General features: G+C 36.9%; 1 protein-coding gene across 2 annotated transcripts in view; it reads right to left on the bottom strand.

Annotated features, from left to right (window-relative positions):
- The window catches only part of MYO3B (myosin IIIB), a 206582-nt gene that overhangs the window by 156416 nt on the left and 28808 nt on the right, over window positions 1-21358 (bottom strand). For both annotated transcript variants that reach the window (XM_057423759.1, XM_057423760.1), the window contains 5 exons: window positions 20560-20743; window positions 18928-19062; window positions 15524-15628; window positions 15162-15261; window positions 11576-11652 (listed from right to left, as the gene is read on the bottom strand). In XM_057423759.1, coding sequence (XP_057279742.1) covers window positions 11576-11652; window positions 15162-15261; window positions 15524-15628; window positions 18928-19062; window positions 20560-20743 — 601 coding nt within the window. The remainder of the gene's footprint in view (window positions 1-11575; window positions 11653-15161; window positions 15262-15523; window positions 15629-18927; window positions 19063-20559; window positions 20744-21358) is intronic.

The raw sequence follows: 21358 nt of genomic DNA, 5'->3' as shown, positions 1-21358 counted from the left end.
CATCCTAACCATAAGCTAACTATTCATACAAGCTGGAAAAAATTCTGTGTCTAAACATGAGATTCAAACTTTATCTTTGCAAGGGATGAGACAAAAATCACAGCTTCACTGGTTTTTACTCAACCATGATTTGAGATCCGTCTCAAGATTGTCTTCCCAAATCTCATCAATTGACCAATTGCTTTGAAAATATGTCAGATCCCCACATATCGCTATTATCAGCTTCCATGATTTCAATCTGGAACAATGTTTTGCAGAGATGCCAATATGCAAGTCAGCACCCCACATACATGCTGGCAAAGGACCACTCACTGCCTGCTGTGGAAGAAAACCCTTCCTGGAGAAGCTGCCGATTCCAGCTTGCCCTCTTGGTGACTTTCTCTGTAACCTGCACCTACCAGAGAGGTGTTCCTGCCTTTGGTTGAGATTCTATCCAACAAGCTCCAATGGCCTGTCCACCTCTTAGTCAAGGACTCAGGACCCCATCATACAGCACTCATCATTTATTTCATTAGAAGCCAGGGGTGTTGAACATACTAGTTAAATTAATATGAAAATAGGGAGGGGGGGTGTTGTAGTTTGGGGGGAGTTTTTTTGACAGTAAAGTTGGATATTAATTAATTCCTTTGCCACACACTAATAGTTCAGTTCCTTTCCTAGAGAAAATCAGTCCAGAAAATTTAAGACCTTTCCTGAATTTTCTATCAATGCTTTGTCAAGTGTTGAGAACCCTCTCTTCCTCCTCATTTTTCCAGGTTAGTATGCCAAAGAAATTTCTTTCCATACAGTACTGACATTGGTATTTCCCCTTTATTGCTGTAATGCCAAAGAATCTTCTGATAAAGTATTAAACCAGTGTTTCTCAACTATTGTCTGAAGAACACTGGTGATCTGTAAGACAACTGATAAAGTGGTCACCAGAATGTCTGCAAGCCATCTGAGAAAAACATACATACACATTCCCCTGCACATCAACTATCAGATAATCAGAATGGGGGAAAAAATGAAAATAAGCACTGCGAAGGATGGTCCAGAGATTTATTTTCTTTAGCGCAAAAGGCAGAGTTTTGTTAGCTAATGTGGTGATTTTCAGTTGTCATGCAAAGATCACTTCCCCATCTCACTTGTCTTCAACAGAAGTGAAAGTTCTGAAATATTTCTTTGTTCTTCAAAGAGTTCATTATAGCCTTGATCTTGTCCCAGAGATCCCCTTATCACCTCTTGAAAAAGATGAGTCTTACTGTGCAGTAGATGATAGATTCTGTGCAACTCAGGCTTTAAACCATCACCCTTATTTCAGAGGCCTATATGATAGTTTAATTTCCTTGTACCATGCCTTTAAAGAGAAGAAACAAAATTTGATGCAAAAACTTGGAAGAAAGTCAATATGAAGATCCACCAGAAAGATCAAATAATGTATTATAAGGAAGCCATACTGGTGTTGGTTGGAGTTTCCTACATTGCAGTTTTGCTCAGAGACTGAAAGGGAAGCTTGTATTTCTTGATTATTTTTGTTTCTTTATACAGTTCCCCAAACCACCTGTATATTCAAGGACACCCAGAACGAAAGAAAAGAAAAGAAGGACAGAAAAGAAGGAAGGACAGAAAAGAAGGAAAGGAAGGAAGGAAGCAAGCAAGCAAAGGAAGCAAAGGAAGGAAGTAAATCAACTTCCAGACCATGACTTAGAAGCTGCAAGAAGCTTGTCCATATATGACTAATTAAATGCTGTGCTCTCCTTTCATTTTTAACACACGAAAAACAGTTACCTGCTTGGTTAAAAAGCTGCTAGAGCCCATCTTCTGGAAGTGACCATCTGAGAAGTTGCCTGACTTATCAGTGTGCTGAGTCCTTTGCAGACTTGTCTGTTTGCTCTCCAATTTTATGATGCAGAGGAATAAATTTTTATTTTCAAGGGAAGGAAAAGAAGGGCCTGCACAAGGTCCCAATGGAATTTGTCAGCAGTGCCAGATGTAGCTGGTCTCTCACATTCAAAGACAATACCACTTTTTCGTCTTAAAGCACATCACAATCGCTTCTAACTACAGGCTGATGGCAAGACTTGCTACGTACCTCCATTTTAGAAAGCTTAAGCTACACTAAAATAACATGAGCATCAGAGGGCTTTGTACTCATTATATATGGGGGAAAGAAAGTATACTGCAACTGCTGTTTCAAAAAGGAAAAAGGTCTGAGATTTTCTCAACTTCACAATATATCACCTACCAAAGAGAAAATAATGTATCTTTGTATGTCTTCTGCTCCACAGCTAACAGCTACACCTCCAGTAAATATGGTACATGTCGGTAATGTGACACTATGCCAAAATACTTGCACTCTAACCAAGGGGAATTAAACACTATTAGATTCTCCTCCACTCCAATATCAGAGCCTGCAGTGATCCTTTTAGGAAAAATATTTCCATTAATCTGCACTCTTTTTCGTTTATAAAAAAATTCAGCCAGTGGACTGTTCAATCCAGTATGTTTCACACAGTAGCTTGACTATAGTGTGATAAGCACCACAGAAAACATACAAAATTAACTGCTCTTTTGATACTAAGTATGCAGCATATATATCAATTTAATGGTCACTTTAGTTTGAAACAAGTTTTCAGTTTCTGTGGGATTTATTAGAATCCTACCAAGTTGTGCACCACTTAAAAACACACAAATGCCACTAATTTTAAATTTTAATGCAAGAGTCAAATTTACAGCTTTTCATTAATGAAGGAGAAGTGCACATCAGCAGTTTGCTTTATATGCTGGCTAGCAGACAACACTGTCTTGAGATCTGAAGGAGTTCTCTCAGTCACAGTTTACAAGCTAAGTCCTTCGGAATGCCCCAGTCCTGTTTTGCCTTGGAAACTATTGCAACTGTTTGCAGAGCAAATATCTCTAAAAGCCAAATACAAAAGAAAAATTCAACTTATTTATCTTTCATTATGTTCCAGCCTCTATTGGGAACTCAGAGATACTTATCTTTTTGGAATCATCTGTCCTTTTTGGTCAAGGTTCTGGAGCTGAGACTGCCTCTCAGCTCCGTTGACGCCTGCTCTGCCCAGTGGGGCATGAAGATAGGGAGCCCAGAAGAAATTATCTGAAACTGAAAGAAAATGCTACTTCCTTTCTCTACCTTTTGCAAAGACATCATCACATCTGTACCTATTTTACATCCAGCAAATTCTTCCCTGTCCTTGTACAAGCAAAAAAGAAGGTAGTTTGCATTGTTGCAAACACTGTACTCATCATGCCCAAGCTTTGGGGGAGGACGTAGTTAATCTTGAGATTCACCAGTAAACACTAAAGGAATAAGCACCAAGTCTTTCCCTTTGGTTACATGCACACAGTGGCCCGTGTTGCTAAGGAGACAGTCTGTCACTTCTTGTGTTAGCTGTAATTTCATCATGATTTCATGCCCCGCCATACTGTGGTAGGATGGAAAGCACCTAAACACCACACAGAAAGAGACAACATGATGGTAGCTGTCAACACTAATTGTGCTGAGGGTCATACTAGGACAGGGTGAAGTGAGGGGAATTCAGTGGTCTGGCAAAGATGGCATATAAACAAATCAGTCACACTAACTGGAGGGTATTTAGAGAAGCCAGTGATTAAGCATTCTGTGTGATTTACCACTTCTACAGAGAACACAAAACTTCAGAGAGATACATAAGATCATTCTAACCCTGACTAGAAGACCTCAAAGATATAAGTCCACTTGTTCTGAAATCAATGCAAAGATTTCTTTGACTTCAGCAAGCCCATAAGTTGATCACAGGTGTATTCAAAAGAAGGAAAACACTAACTTGTTCACAGAGAGGAAGCTATACATATGTTTAGCTGAAGCAAAATATATCAAACCCTTTTAAGTTTACCTAGAATTATTAGAAGTGAACTTACTTTCATTTTGCCTCAGTATACCGTGCACGTACAAAGTATAGCTGCAAGCATACACAATAACGTTAACAGCAATACAGATGTGCTACCTGGAGACGACTGCTACACAATTAGAGCTGGTGACCCACCCGCAGAAAGAAGTCTGGAGTTAAAAACGTTGAAACTCCTGAACTAGGGTGGTGCTGTACTTAGCTGACGTGGCTTACTAAGCAGCTTATGAAGTGTGTGAGCACAATGCTGAAAAGCACTGAGTATGTAAAATGAAGGTGGCACAAAATTGTTACCCTTGCTGCAAGGAGAACAAAACTGCTAGCTATGCAAGCCAAATGGAATAAACCAACTGAACTTCCGTGCTCCACATTACACTATGCAACCCAACTTCATTTATATACATAGGAGATAGAATAGCAAATATTCTTTTAATGACTATGCATGGGGGGGGAGGAAACTATCTTTCATGATAGCATTTAGCAGCACTGGGGATACTGAATTATCCAGGCCAAAGCAATACCTATCTCTATCCCTTCCTCATTTCCTCTTTCCCTCTTTCCCTTTCTCCCTCCCCTAAAGCACATTCATATAATCAAAAAAGAGCAAATTTCTGATTGAAATTGGTTCCATATTTCCCCATTTTGTTATTTGGATTTCAGTTTCTTATTTATCATCATATAAATTTTTCCATGGTGTATCAGATAATAATTATATTGTTAGAAAAGTTCCCAAAATAGAAAGTAATGAACATTTTAAATAATTCTTCAAGGTAATTATCACAATTAATGTTGATTCATTGAAATTTATTAAATGTCAAGAAGTCAATTGTGTTTTAACACCTGCAAGTAACCAATTTTTATTTTTGCTTTCAATTCACCCAAGTGAAATATTCTTGAGACCATTAGACTACTCTGCCAGCAGGCTACATCTGTAGAGAAGCACAATACTTTTTATTAGACCAAATGATACAGTGGGGAAAAACAGATAAGCTTTTAAGTACACAAATCTGTTTTGCTTTATACCAGCCTTTATTCAAGGCTTCAATGCTAGTAAGGCTAGTAGCATTGACCCATTTTATTTCTGACCCACAGATTTACCTCTGGGTTGTAAGAATTATATTCTACACACCTCGCACAGATTTGTAAATGGTGTTTCACAAACAAACTGAAAACTAGGAGGCAACTCCAGTCTCCTAAGTAAACAGATTTCTCATAGGGATCTCAGGGCAGAGCAGTGTGGTAGTGAAATTATTTTCTCTACTGGTTTGAGGGTTTTGGTTTTGTTTTGTTTTTTAAAATCTTTAATCACCTTACATGGAAGTTTTACAACCCCTCCATAGCTGCTGTTTAGTTTAGAACAAAACAGAAGCATCTGCAACCCCTCCACATCCCTTCACAAGATTATCATGTTATCAAGGTTACTGGCAAGGTTCCCTCCAGCTGCTACATCCTTTTCAACCCCCTCCTACCATGCTAGCCCATGAGGAGGTCAGCTCTCCTGGAGGCAAAGGAGGTGATGCATTCTGCTGGACCTTGCTCTGCAGGGAGAGCTTGCTGATGCTGTTCTGCTGCACTCTCTGCCTTTCTTGTGTGCCATCCCCTTTAAAGAAACCTCTGTATCAAAATTCAGCCTCATGCGATCATTTAGAGCCCTAATTTTATCCCACATTCTGCCACTGACCTGCTGTAAGTCCCTAAGCAAACCATTCCACTTCTATGTTCCTCAGTTCTTCCATACAATCTTGCCCTATCAATGGTTGCCACTCTTCCCACTCTGCCTTCCCACACAGACACTGCAGTAGGTCCTCTCCAGCATGCCCATACCTATTCACCACATGTAACACAGGACATGCTCAAACTCAGTTCTGCATTTCAAGAAGGCAGCTAGCATTCCCTAATTTTTGACACACTTTTTAGAGCAGTGGTGTCCCACTACTTTAACTTCTGAAAGCAGGGATGTAATTTCTGAGTCTTTGCCAAGTAGGCTTGTCCTGGGTTCGGCAGTAGCAGTCATTTTTCTCCTTCTTAGTAGCTGCTGTAGCGCTGTGGTTTTGACTTTCAGCCTGGGAACAATGCTGATAACACCGATGTTTTTAGTTACTGCTCAGTAATGTTTACTCTGACCAAGGACTTTGAGTCTCATGGTCTGCCAGAGAGGAGAGGAAGCCGGGAGGAAGCAGAGACAGGACACATGACCCAAACTAACCAAAGAGGTATTCCATACCACAGCACATCATGTCCAGTATATAAACTGGGGGCAGTTACCCGGAAGGGCTAGATCACTGCTCAGGTCAGGCTGGGTATCGGTCGGTGGGCAGTGAGTGGTTGTATTCTCTTCCCTTGTTATTTCCCTTATCATTATTATTATTGGTGGTAGCAGCAGTGGTTTGTGTTATACCTTAGTTACTGGACTGCTCTTATCTCAACCCGTGAGAGTTACATTCTTTCGATTCCCCTCCCCACCTCTCCAGGAGTGGGGGGGAGGGAAGGGGGGGGGGAGTGAGTGAGCGGCTATGCGGTCATGAGTTACTGGCTGGGCTTAAACCACGACAAGGCTGTTCCCTTTCACCTTACGCCTAACACATACTGTTATAAGTAATGTTAAACAACAAGCAATTATTCAAATCACACTTCAACAAAAATCTATGTTATGAATGTTTTAATGCCACCATTCTTTATTTTTACCATTTTCTTACTGCATTTATTATTTCTACCCACTAAATGTGTGGGATTTTCAATCACTTCACTATTAATAATCATGGCAGATAAACACAAATTCTATAAAAGCAGCAGAAGTTTTTCCCATTCCTATCTGTGAAGTTTCTTCCAAATGACATCGTTATTTTTTGTAAATTGTTTTCAATCTTATCTCACTTACTGTAATTCACAAGGTTAAAAAAAGAAATAAATTGTAAGAGCTAATTCAGTAATCTATCTAATCATTACCTGTAAGAGAACAGTTATTACACCTTCATGGAAGGTCTTAAAAGGAAATATTTTCCTTTCTAGGGAAGGTAGATAATCCCTTGTGTTTCCATATCACAAAATATGCATACTGCTTCACTGTACAACTGTTTTTAAATTCCTTTCAGGCTGAAAAATAAGTGTATATATGTTCTTGAAAATCTATATCCAATTATATTAAGCAGTGGATTCCTACAGTTCATTATAAATCAGCATTTACAAAATTCCATACTTATTTGGCATTTAAAAGTGTAGTGAAAATGTGCATACCAGAAGAGCTAATGTTAGCTAATAAGGAATCAAAGTGAAGAGACCTAAAACTGTTAACAGGCTGCTGGCTTGAGTCCCATGATGGGCTAGAAAGGGCTGGAAAACAAGCTAGGTTGAAGTGTGACAAAATGAGAATATATTTAGTAGTTTCAAAGGAATGTATCACTGTACTTGTTTAAAGTAAATTAAAAACTTAAGCCCAGGTTAGTGATGGAGTTGTCTTTTCTGTGCTGTTTTTCCAACTCAGTATTTAACTACACATGAAATGTATTTACTGGTAAATGGACTTTTTTTGTAATTTGTTGATGTCTCCTCTGAGAGAGGTAAATATGAGAAATCAGCCCTAGTTTACCAAAATGAGGATTTTTTTTTTTTTTTTTTTTGACAGAATTCTAGCTCTGAACACAGCCCTTACTGTAATGAATATTGGCCTCAGTGGAAAAGCTGCTGTGAGTCTGTGCAAAATTAGATTTTTTCCCTTCATATATTTTTAAACTACATTAACTACATGAAATTACTTGTTTCAGAAACTACCAGTTTCACTGATGCCTCTTTAGATTATGCAGAAACACAGCTTTATACTGAAACAATGCAAATATTACTCATTGTTTCAGGATTAGGCACACACTTATAATCAGGCTCAAAGTCTAAAAAAACCACACAGGAGCACTGAAAAAAAAGAAAAACAATTTAAACTAGTCACTTACTGTTCTAACAATTCAAAAATATATTCTCATGCTCAGACACATTGAATTTTATCCCAAGGAGTATGCCTTGATTCAGCAGCTGGAAAGAAAACAATCTGGGGCAGTCTTACTGATCACTACTTCACCTCGGGAGGATGGTTAACAAACATCCAAAATACAGAGTTAACACAGCTTTAAATAATAATATTACATCTGAAATCCCCCTGTAATTAATAGCAAAACAAAGCCAAGATTTTACCACTGGCTAACTCATTGTTACAGAACTCTTACCTTTATCAATGTCCCAACCTTTACTACTATCACATGTCATATTTCAACACATAATTCTTCAAAGGATCAACTATGTTTTACTAATGTTCCTTTTACAACCTAAATATTCACGCACCATTGTCATTTTTAGCAGTTATCAGTAAAATATATAAGCATACTCTGAATGGTTTTAAATTACTTTCAGCACCTCTCCAGTTCTTTCTGACTTCAAGTATCTTTCTCTTTCTGTTCTGAAAAGTAGAATTTGGCCAAAGAAAACATGAACAGATTCTAACTGAGCTGGTTTCAAGGGTCAAATTTCCAGCCAAATCATGATACATTTAGAAAAAAAAAAAACCAAACTGCAATTCTATTTGAACTAGATTTTGTTCAGCTCTGCACTAGAGGTTGAAGACAAAACATGTTAAGGCTTAGAATTAGAGATGCATAGGTGGTTCAGTTCAAAAGTTTCAAATCTGATTCCTCCTGCTAGCATTCAACACAATTTATTTCAGCATACAAGAAGCAGATTTTCAGTACCTTAAGTGTTTGGCAAGAGAGAGGTTTAAGTATTCACCATATTTAAACTATGTTATCTTATTTATCTTTTTTTGGCATTCAGTGTTCAAGTTTCTGCATGTCTATGGTTGTTAAGTGTGAGACAATACTGATTAGGTTAAACAGCAATGATTGATTTTCAGTGAGTTTACTTCAAAGCTGCTCTGAAACTGATGCATCCTTTCCAAGTTCCTCTGTTGCTTCCAACACAGAATAGTTATTCCCTCTATTTTCAGTTTTCAGCAAAATTTTTGTTAATCACACACTCTGCTCAGAACAAATGCTCAAGGGCAGATCTTTTTGATTTGTCATGTTGCTGCTAAACAAGCCTCACAGTCACAGAAAAAAACAGCCCTCGAAGATGTTTGAGTCAGTCAAAATGGTTATAAGCTACTGCTTTTCATACTGCCAGTAAGAACACTGAGCTGAAAACAACACCTTACATCACCCTCACCCTATTTTCCTATGAACTCTTTCTATTGCAAGTACCATGCCGTATAATCCCTTTGATACATTTTGCAAAATTAATCTTAAAATACAATGCTTTTCCTCATTATGCAGACTGTTCCTGATCCTAGCCATTCTAGTTTTCAGCATATTTGTCTCTTGCTTATATCCAGTTGTTCATATCTGCCAGCTTGAATAATTTTGCACAATTCTTTCCCAAGTTGTATTTTCCTGGGTTTTACCCTGGAAAATATTCCCTGTCAGCTTCATTTCACAAGGTTCATTTCTCTGAAACACTCCCGTAGTCTCTTCCTCCAAGGCAAGCTTTTTCATGTCCCCTCTCCACTTGCCCTTCAGAATAAATCCATCTTTCTCATCATTACATGAGATCCCATGACTGCTTTATGCATTGACTGAGGCTCTTATATTTCACACATAGATAACAGAAGTCCAATTTAAAAACAAATAAATAAATAATTAATAAAAAATCCTACTCTTCATGCTTTCTATTTCTGATCAGTAATATTTTCTTCCTGTCCAGTTATTTTACAGTATTTTGGGGCTTGACATAGATTCTATCCTAGGTCAAAACAGACAAATTTTTGCAACTGTTAAGCACTTTTCTAGGGTTTACTGTTCTCATCACAATTCCACCTAGAAAACATTGTTCCTAATAAGCTGTTACCCAAGCAGAGTTTTTCAGCTTATTGCAGTCCTCATCTTTCACCTTTCACATAAAAATTTGGCTGCACATTTTAAAAATTCCAGAAAGATCTCCCCAGAAGTAAGGCAAATTGCACCTCACAGGACAGTTGAAACGTCATTCGTATAAACACAAAGAAAGCAACCATAGTGCCTTTAGCATGACTGTTATGCAACTTGTCATTTAAAAGCCATTTCAACAACAGCGTAATGGATATCTGAGCATCTTGCAGCTGTTTTGCAGATCGTATCTCTATGAAGCCTCATCGTCCTGGCTCATGCAGGCATGCAAATGTGAGATGAGTTACTATGCTTATGGTGCTGGTTATTTCGAGAAATCTTCAAAATCAAAACAAAAAGCATTCAAAGCTACTTCTCTTCCTGTTTTGATATGCTAGGCACATAGCGCACCTTGCTTATACATGTGTTGTATTTTCAGGTAAAAAATTTTCACATCAAAATCTCTGCTTATTTCTTTTTAACTCAAGAATTAATATTTTCAAGCAGGATGGGAAAATGAATTCAGTACGATTCCTGCTTTTAATGGTAATTATTCAAGCAAAACAGTACTGTAAAAATAACATCTAATAATCCCAGTTTAATAAAATATTTCACAATATGTCAATTATTGTCTAGAGGAGTATTTTATGAAGGTTTCAGAATGTCTCCAACCAAGGTGATTCCATAAATAATGCCTGCACAGTGGCTTCTAAGGTACCTTGTGTCTCCTTTGTGACGTAAACTGGTTGTTATGGAGATGGTAAAATATCAACCATTCTTTGTGAGAGTGTGCAAGATCAATTTTGGATCCATTACAGCAGCTTTTTTTCTCTACTCAGCTATAATCAGCCTTCCTTAGCAACAGAAACAGATGTATAAAAAGTGTAAAATGTTCTAAAATAAATGTTTGCACAATAGTTTTAACTGTCTGACATACAGAAATAGACTTGTGTGTATTTGTAACAGATACAAATTCCATCACAAATTTCACAAAATTCAAAGAAGTCTAATGGCCTTCAACAGAAATGAGGCCAATACTGTTATGAAGGTTTAACAGATTACAAATAAACAGATCACTCCCTTTTCATTCCATATTTTTTAACTGCACAATCCATACCTTACAGAAGTATTTTCTGGTTTTTAAAATGGCAAGGGCAAAGATTAACATCTTTCATACCAATTTTAGGGAAAGTACAGAAGAGACTTTGTTCAGCAGTGCATTTAAACTTCCTAGAGCTTCATTTAATAGAAGGAAAAGGGTTATGTCTGGGGAGTAGAACGTAAAAATATGGTCTAAAATAGTTGCCTAGGCAGCCTATACATTATTTTTCTTCATTGTTAAGCTATGCTGCTCCATGTGTCTAAGTGTGGAGGTCCCTACTCAGTGATTAAGGTTAAAAACCACATAGCTGAGTCAGGGTTTTGCAGAGTCATATAACAAATCAGGAACGTAGGAAATCCTCCTTTTCCTCACTCCAGTCTACTCAGAGGCACAGACAAGCACACCAAGACATACAATATTTGATTGGCAAGTCATAACATTTTCAAGAAGATCCTTGGTTATTTGCACGTTGTCAGTACTGTTATGGAAACATTACAGAGAATAGAATAATTAAATTACTAGAAATCCATTTTGTATATTCTAACGATACATACACTTTAATGAATAGGGGCCTAGAGTAAAGTAGGAGGGAGGAAAGAAAAGATACTCTTTTCTTTTATTATGTGGAAGTGGCGAAGAGGTGTGCACTGCAATATATGAAGACAACCCAGACAGGAATGTTTGCCTACCTCAGGTGCCATCCAAAAGGGTGTTCCCACTGAGGTGTTTCTACGCAGCCGTGTGCTGGTGAGCTGGGCTGAAACACCTGCAATAAAAGAGATGTAAAAAACTTGGCCTCAAATTTATTCTGTCATTTCAGTTAGTTTATTTCAAGTATCTGGAAAACAAACCCCAAACCTGGGAGTACAGCTGCAGAATGTCTGGTGAAAGTAGGTGCAGTGTTTGTACTGAATTACTTGTTTGATTAATTTCAGCTTGCTGGTTTCATTCAGAATTGCTGAAAGATTTTTTTGTGAATGATTCTCAGTTTGAAGCACTTCCATTCAAACTTGAAAATTCAATTGGCACCTAAATATCACAGACATCATTTTGATGTTTCCATGAGTATAAACAAGAACTATTCAAATTACAATTTAACTTTAAAACTTCCATTTCAGAAACTTAGTCCCTGAACACTGCTGGCAGCCAGTGTGTTCACTGGAGTATTTGCAGAAGCTCCTGTTCAACAAAACATTTAAGCACTTGCTTAAATCCTGCCCTGCAAACTCAAGCTCAGGCTGCAGCTCTTACTTAGGGAGTTAAGCGTATACACAACAAATACTGTGATTCAGGGCTTTGCTGACTGGGGCTGGACTACTGAAACACAGCTGAAAAAAAGCAAATCTTCCATGTTCTCGTCAACATATAAGTGTAGAGTTCAGGAGCCTGGCACAAAACCAGCAATGACTTAAAAACATATTTCACCTTGTCATTGTTTAAAAACAAAAAACATTGGTCTGATCCTATGGAATTACCCAGTGACAAAAATTAGGAGAAACACATATAATATACATTGCGTCATGCCAATAAATAAGAAATTGGGACTCATAATTCATAAGTTAAATGATTCAATTGCTAGCTTCAACATTCAGATCTATATTTATTTGTCATTTTTCAGTGCGACTGACTGCAAGTCTTCAGCGACTTCATGAGTACTGCTGTGAAACAGTTAATGGCTAGGACCTACAGCAAGCCTCTGTGCATTTAACTCTGATCTCTCTTCAGCTAGCTTAATTTGTAGCTGCTATTTACAGACACCGCAGAACAGTGCAGAATACCAAAGAGCTGAGACAGGGAGACAGTAAGAAAGTGTGAGCAAGCATGAGCATAAATGAATGATAATTTGCAGACATTTTGGGTTGACTTACACTGTGACCAATGCTTATTCAAATATATCATGCTGTTGAGAGCAGTTGAGGGTAGAAACGTCTGTTACATTGAAAAAGCAAGCTGTAAAATCATACAATAAAGGGGAAAAAAAAAAGCCTCAATTAAGGGTATCTGTATAATCCTCTCTGTGACCCACTATCCATATGTACAGCCCTGAATATGAATTAACTTTTATTCAAAATTCTGTCTCATTTTGTGGACAGAATGGATAGCATTCACTGAATAGACAGTCATCTAATATTTTTTATCCCCATTGATTTGAGTTCTTATTATACTTATTTAGTATATCCAATCCTACATTAAATTTAAAATTATTATTTTGTTTTCCTTTTGACGTTTTTCCTTCCCTCCTCATCAAAGAATAAATCTCCTTAACATTCCTGCAAACTGGGAGAGGATTATTAGTTCCAGGGATTAACCTAAAAATATCCAAAGCATCCACTGTTTTGAGGTACTTAATCTGAGATCTTTCTGTTTTCAGGCACTCCACATGCCTCAGGTAGAGTTGTAATAGATCTGAACACAGATCATCTCTAAAGAACAAGATGTTTCAAACTGGCTATTGGTAAATTGAGGAGCAGAGTGGCCACTTCTACAAAGTTTGATGCAGGTGATCTGCCAGCAACACCGAGAAACTTGCAGAATCAAGAACAGTCTCCAATTTGATGCCACTCAACCATCTGAACCCACGAGTCCCTTTTCTTTCTGAGCTCTTTGCATTTTTCACTATAGATTTTCCACTTTCTGCAACAAATGTGACAAACAGTTCAACATCACCCATGACTCAGTCCTAATCTGTTCCCAGAGTGCCTTCTATGACTATGGCAGTGGGCAACAGAGAAAAATAGCAACTTAATGAAAGGTGGGTGCTGGTTGCTTCTTTAATCAGGAAGCCCACAGATATGTGGGCATTTCTTGGCATTTCCTAACCATTAAGTGTTAGGAAACACTCAAGATTCAACTCATGTCTCTTTCTGAGGTAGTCGTATTTGTCGTAATTTTCTAGTGTTACTGTTGTAACTTTAACAGTAGGGAAAAAAAACTAAAATGTGGAATCAGAAAAACCCACGGGTCACCAGAAAGTTTGGGATTCTGTTTCCCTGAATGTGCCACTTGGAGCTGTAGCACATTTCATCTGCCTTTGAAAGCCAGAGCTCCAAACTGAGCTTCCACAGCAGCCAAGTCATTTGATAGATCTGATAAAAACATTTTGGTTTGGGGAGAAAAGCCAGCTTTTCCCAGAACAGATTAGTTACAAACGAAGATCATACTGCCAAAATTTCCCCAAATGCAAAGGGAACTTCCTCCCTTGTACTAGGTCAGGGACTCACTCCAAGTTTTGCTTCAGGCCATATGTTTTTCGCAGCACTATTTTAATTGTTGCCTTTACTATTCAACATAATGATTTTCTGTCCCCAGAAGATACTAAAAAGCCTCCTGTTTCCCAAATTACTTTATCATCTTCAATAGCATTTTATGTTAGATTTATAATACTATGACAATATCAGTATTAAATTTTCTTGCCACTGCATACATTTTTAAAATTATTTTCTGAAAAATAATTATTTGCAGAATTTCCTGGCACACCATTTTACACTACTCTCATTTTGTGAACGTTTATCTTCATGCACTGCTAAACAAACATGGTATTCACATACTGCTATTCTTAATGATGATTACCTTATGTATTATATGATTTCATCAATAAATCATAATACTAATAATTGGTTTCTGTTACATTTAATATAATTGGCCATTCTGTTGCATATGTATCTGAGCTGCCTTATTTTTACAAGTGTATCTTTAAAGGGAAACAAAACTGCTGAATAGAGTTAAATTCTATTGACAAGTCCCTTTCTTCCCTGCTTCCTGTTTCTTATTTTTCCAGACTCAATGCTCAAGTCTAGCAGCAGTAATCATAAATTAAATGGATGTTGGGTTTTGGACCCAAGGGACCATTTTACCTTCTGCTCAGAGGGAAAAAATATGCTTAAGGCTAGCAAAAGCCATTTCAGAGAGAAGAATGTTTCCTTTTCATATGCAAAAGACAGAATATCTAAATTTAAATTAGTAGGACAACTACCTTGGAAATGACATTCCTTGTGAAATGCAAAAGAGCTCTGTAAATAAAACGGTGCCTTCAGAACTATTTTTAATTATTAACTTATTATGATTAAGCTTTTAAGTTAAAAGTCTATTACCAATTTTTGGTTTGAGTTTTTATTCTTGCAGTATCAGGTTCCTTCTGCACTTTTCCTTCTTAAAAAATTCCAAGTATCCTCCTGAATTTCTCACTATGGCATTCTGCCTTCCCAGGGGAAAGTAAAACAGATGCCTCTGGCTAAACTGCATGTATCAGGAAAACAAATGGGAAGTGGTCATTACCAAAGTCAACGAGCTTGACTCCACCTTCTGTTGTCAGGAGAATGTTGTTCCCTTTCACATCACGATGAATGATCCGGTTATTGTGTAAATGCTGAAGGCCCTATATACCAGCAGTAACAAAAAAAAAGTTTACTCCCTTATTTAAAAACAATTACCCTACTGTTAGGGAATGTAATGCAGAAAATCTGCACATACTCTATAGAAACATCTGTCCACTGGGTTACATGCTTCATCAACTCCTGCTGCTATAACAGCCCACATAATATTGTCAACATTACCATACTTTATAAATGGAAAATGTATGTATGAGATGAGTAAATTGCACCCTCTGCCGTCATTACAAGCCCAATGAACATCCTTACCAAGAGAGCACCATATAAGATGTATGAGATTATAGCTTCATCCAACTGCTGGCCACCCTTCAGCAAGCCTTTGACAAGCTCTGTGACAGAACCTCCATTGCACAGCTGTGAAGAGGGAGGTTGTGAGAAGGGAAAAAATGAGACAAGTCTGCAGTTACTCAGTTTACTTGTTTAGACTGTGAACACCTACCATGCAAAACTGCATTACAACATGGGTCTGGGAACAACTAGATTTTTACCTTCCAATTATTTACATTGTCACCACACCTCAGAATGTATTTTATTAGCAGTGTTAATAATAAATCACAGCAGCCTGGGTGGGGGAAGGAAGTGAAAAATGAAGATTATGAAATGTAATTTATAAAATGTAACTAATAATCAAAATATTAAGAATGTATTTTGTTTTAAAAAAGGATTTGTAAGTCCAATTTACATTACTTGAGTATTTTCACAATGATACGTGTATTGTCTTTTTGAAAAACTGTTTTTGTGCCAAGAGAAGGCCAGAAAAAAAAGACTGATGCTCTTGATAACTGGGAGGCAATAAATTACAGTCATTTTAAACTTTCATTCCATCAATGCTCCTGCTGGCAGGCAATATAAAGTAGACAGAAGCCATATCTCTATACTCAGATTTGATGCCATGTGCTGTCAACAGCTGAGATGAAACATTCTGATCCAGAAAAGCAGGTTCTTGCAAGCATTTCCCACTAATAGGCTGCCACACATCAAAAGAGGAGAAAAAGTAAAATTAGAATCTCTGTAAATACCTTTTCACTTACATCATTAGTCTATACCCTTCTAAGCAGTTGTTTGCCCTCCCCTTTCTCTTTCCTTAATTATTTGATTAAAAAAAAAAACAAAACAAACCCAAAACTGGAGAATGGACTGCCGTGCCTACATTTACTTTACTCCTCTAGACCTGTTTCTGTAGCTAGCACCCTTACAAACATTTTTGCCATACAGAGATCAAATGCATTTCGACAGAAGTGCATTTCACCTTACCAGCATTAAGTTTAAAATACTACAGTGCAAATCCAGAGAATGGTATGAAACCAGAAGTTCTCAAGCTTTGCATCCCTCAAATAGTTTTTATGAACTGTGTTTCAGTTCAATCATTAATTTCTGTGATATGTCAGTATTTTCCTTCATTTATTAGTAACTTCCCCTTGCATGAAAAGGTTTCACTAGACTAAAAGTTTCAGTTCATTGGAAGTCCCAGACCACATGATAAACAAGGTATCTTTTACGTAAATAAGTTCCTGAAGCAAAAATTCATTACTTGAAAACACTGATGAGTTCTGCAGGAACTTGACTTTTTAATTCATTTGTAGGGATTTATTTAACTTTTTTTTTTTTAGTTAGGTGGGAAACTTCAGCTCAATAACAATCCTCAAGCATATTTAAAGGAGAACTTCATCTTGTCATAGAAAGCTCATGTTTTTCTTTCCACGCTTAACCATGTCCTGACAAGCCACTGTAAGTCAAAGATCTTTGCTTCTTGCTTTCATTGCACTAAATGCTCTATTGAGACAGACTGCACTAAACTTATCTTTAGTTTACAGAAAAGCATGCCCTCACTTAAAAAAATCCCTAACCTGGTTGTGACTGAAAAATGATACAGACTGACAGCTGCTTGGTAGTGTATGTCAAATGAATGACTGACTTTGAAAAATACACCCCACAGAAACTGCTGTAGCTGTCAGTGACACTGTTCTTGACAGTCAGCAAAGATCCGGGTTGAAATGAACTTCTAAACTTCATTACCACTTCACACCTAATGGCAACACTTTAAAAAGTGAAATGATGCACATTTAGATTGAAAAGTAGGGAAACATACTTTACAGTTGTCATGTGCTTCACCTATACAAGAACTGCATCATCATAAAACTATTTGAGGTGACCACCTTTTTTTACCATTCATCATCTCAGGCATTTACTAAAGCAAGGTCCTACTTGTAGTGAGTAAACATGGCAAAACTGTGCCTGAAGAAAAGAACATCCTTCTATTACAAATTTTGGAAGTCACACATCCAATGAATATATTTTATCAAAGACTCAGGGAACAAAGTCCAAGTACTCTGTGTATTCCCTTTGACTGAAAAAGGGTCATTAATTTATAATATAAAAAGTGACTTCTGTGCATACCTAAATTTGCATATAAATTCCAAGGCAAGAAATAGTTTGACTCGTCTGGTAAATTTGTCTGTTTAAGGAAAACACTTTTTTAATGCCAAATTTCTTTAAAACTTTGGATAATGTGCACCAAAACCCACTTGAATGAACATACTTAATTGATAAGGTCTGTACAAACAGCTAAGTGTCTCAAATTCTACATTCGACTTTGCTACACAGAATATGACATGATTTTGCTTTACAAAATTTTGTTGTATGGGATCCCACATCTGATGCCTCTGCTGAATACACTGCACTTGAACTAAAACAGAAAACACATGGGAAACCATGCCCAAACTCAAGACAAAGAGAGCAGGCATACAGTAAAAACCCACCAAATGAAAAATACCAAAGCTCCTTTTTTTAACGGTTACTGAAATTTAAGATGAAACACATCCAAAAGTTTTAATTCAAGCTATGTAACTCTGTACCACATAAAAGTCAGATGTATTGTTGGGATTCCACACCCTAAAGTGGAAATAAAGATTCCCTATTCTGATTCGAGTCACCATTCAAAACCAAAGAGTAGAGAGAAACGTATAAATGGTCTGGTATTGCTCATTACTCTGTGCAAAGCTCTGTTTCAATTAGTCTAGAAAAAAATCTAGAAGAAACCCCCAACTTGGAGCAAACTTTGGCACTCACTTAACTGGCAACAGTACAACCAAAACTCATTTTTTATTGCCAAAATACATTTTGATGGCCACTCAATATGAAGAAGGTATTTCTATTGCTAGATTTTCAACAACCACCAGCCTCAAGTTTTAAGTTACCATAAAACAGATTTTCCCATTACATTTTCCCTGTTTGCTTTTGCAATAGACAGCGTATTTCTTAACTGTATGCCATGTTACTACTACATGATCTTTTGCATTTCCCTTAAGTGCTTGAGCTCTATGAAAGTTTAGAGAAATGTCTTGTCTAATGTTTCCTCAACCAAGAAAAAAAACAAGCTGGTTCTAGGCAATCACTTATATCCAAAGGATTTGTGTGTTTTGGAGCAGAATGTAGCACCTTGAACAGAAATAAAATGCAAAGACATTCCCTGCTGAACAAACTTTAAGTCTGGATGTGATTTTCAACAGTAGGCTACCACACATCATTTTTCACCAGTCCTTTGATTGATGGCCCCAATCAGAGAACCATGAAAGGCTGTGGCTCTTCTAGCAGTCACAAACAGAAAGCAAACATTTGCTAGTTAAGATGTAATGTTATCAAAATGCTTTTACCTCAAGTACTAGCCAGAGCTGTCCTCCCACATAATGATCTGCTTTGTAAAACATTCCATAAAATCTAACAACATTAGGGTGATTCGGAAGAAACTGTAAAATATTATATTCTGCTTCTATTTCTTCATCTACATCCTAAATAAAAAACACAAACATACAGAACATAAGAACACAGTAAGTCCATACAAAGCAAGAGCAAATTCTCACGGAGAAGAACAACCATTTTTTAATTAGTTTGTAGTTTTAAATGGGTTTTCTTTCACACAGCTGAAATTATTCACACAATACTATAAATTTAATACACATCAAATTATGCCACTTTTGCCTTTTTTTTATATACAGGAACATGAAGTCTGTGTAAAGCAAGCAGTGTTCTTCAAGGATTCTTTCAGTGCATAATATACTCAGCCAGAGAAGTAAAAATTATACTTAACTATGCTCAGTTGTCTAAATAAGAAATTTACACATGTAGTATTTTTAACCTGTTTTTAAACATGCATATTTTTTATCTGTAAGCTATATGTAAATACAGGAATCTTTAATTCATCCTTTTTTCTATGGTTATCAGATGGGACCAAACAGAGAACAATTTCACAAAACCTCAAAGGGGACATCAGTAAAAACATTCTTAGGAGGAAAACAAACAGACCAGAACAATTAAAGAGACAAAACAAAACCCATGAAATAAGCAAATGTTACTAAATATTTGTTAATGAAAGAATTCCGTGATAATTACAAAATATTGATTAATATCAGCACACAGGCCACAACTCAGAACAGTTCTTAAGCACTGAAACTTTTTTTGTTTCTGCATTAACTGTGACTATTAGAAACACTTAAGCTCTTGCATGCATTTTCCTTTTTTTGCATTTTGCTAGAAAGGGTATAATTTTCTACCTTTAGATTGATACCAAAGAAAACCACGATGAATTTCAGTAGTAGTAGGTAACAGAAATGTAGCTTTTTAGTAAACACTTCAGCCCAGCTGCCATGATCAAACTTTAGCTCAATCCAACCTGAGCAACTGCCAATTAGAACTTCCACTGAAAACTAGGGCCTTGGTTCTCAAGGGAAGCTAGGCATTTAATGCCCACTAAAACAGGAGCTGGCACAGAACTACCTCTGAGAATTTGGGCTGTGCTCTTCTGGTTTTATCTTAACTATGGCCTCACAGTATTACCAGCTTATGAAAGATAACTATAAACCATCCTAAAGTTCACAGCACTTCTGTGATGGCAAAAGTAATTCTTTTGGGCAGTACACAGAATAAAATAAAAACATTAAGATTCAAAGCATCTTGTATTTTCCATGCTATAGCAGAACCCTAAGGGCAATGCCTCTGTGCTTATCACTTGCATGCTCCAAGCATAGATACCTAAATTTGTACCAGAAGAATTACATAAACCTCAAAAAGAAACCAGGCAAATGCTGTCTTAATTAACATAACAAGACAGTGAAATTTTAAGTTCCAGCTTTCAGGTGCTGGTCCCAAACTACTTCTGTCAATGAATTCTGCATTTTTTTTCCTTTCAGGATGCTTTCAGTATCTTATATATTTGATTTATATTTCAACTGTGTTTGAGAATTCTTTCACATTAACAATGAAGTTACAATTTCATATTTTTTACTTACACTGATAGGATCCAGAATCTTTACTGCTGCCAGACCCCCATCTTTCTTATTGGCAACCTTATAGACTTTACCGTAAGTGCCTTTTCCAATAGTCTCTATAATTTCCCAGGTATCTGAGGGATCGGCTAATGATTCTAATCCAATCATACTGGAATTATATTGAAACAATCCATACAATGGCTTCCTGGAAAAGAAAGTAGACACACATACAGTGGGAAGCCCTATGTAACTCTGTACTAAAGAAAGCATCTTATGATAAAGAAATCGAATATTGTCCTAATATGAGAAGAAATACAGATGGAATCACAAATGAAAGCCAGACAGAAAGATATTATCACTAAATGAAGGAACAGAAAGCTCAGAAGACTCACACCCATGAACAAACCAAGGGAAAAAAATAAGAAAGGGGTCTTGACAAATGCAATTCAAGACAATACCATCAGTGAATGCAAAAACTCTTGATTTTTTGAGATAGATCAACTAGCACCTAAAACATACACTTGAATTTCTAAATTTTAAGGTTTGAGCCATTTCTTTGTAAGCATGTCTGGTATCTGCAAACCTGCTTAAAATAATTTTTAAAACATGCTCTTTGATTTACTTCTTCACCATTTCCAGCATCAGTGGCCACTATCTGGCATAAGAAATATAGTCAGAAAGAAATGTGAGTCTGGCTGTAGAAACTGATTAAATTCAGAAGGAATGAAGCAGCAGCTCTTCAATCTAATTAAAGAAATAATTATGCTTTTTGTTCATGATAGAGAAGAAAACAATCTGTGTGCAAATTCACATGCAGTGC

This window comes from Pezoporus wallicus, unplaced genomic scaffold (assembly GCF_028554395.1).
Source record: "Pezoporus wallicus isolate ANWC-B61680 ecotype Strahan unplaced genomic scaffold, APGP_CSIRO_Pwel_v1 contig_1181, whole genome shotgun sequence".
Taxonomy (NCBI): Eukaryota; Metazoa; Chordata; class Aves; order Psittaciformes; family Psittacidae; genus Pezoporus; species Pezoporus wallicus.
Note: the sequence above shows the minus strand (reverse complement) of the source record. Positions and strands in the feature narration are given on the sequence as shown.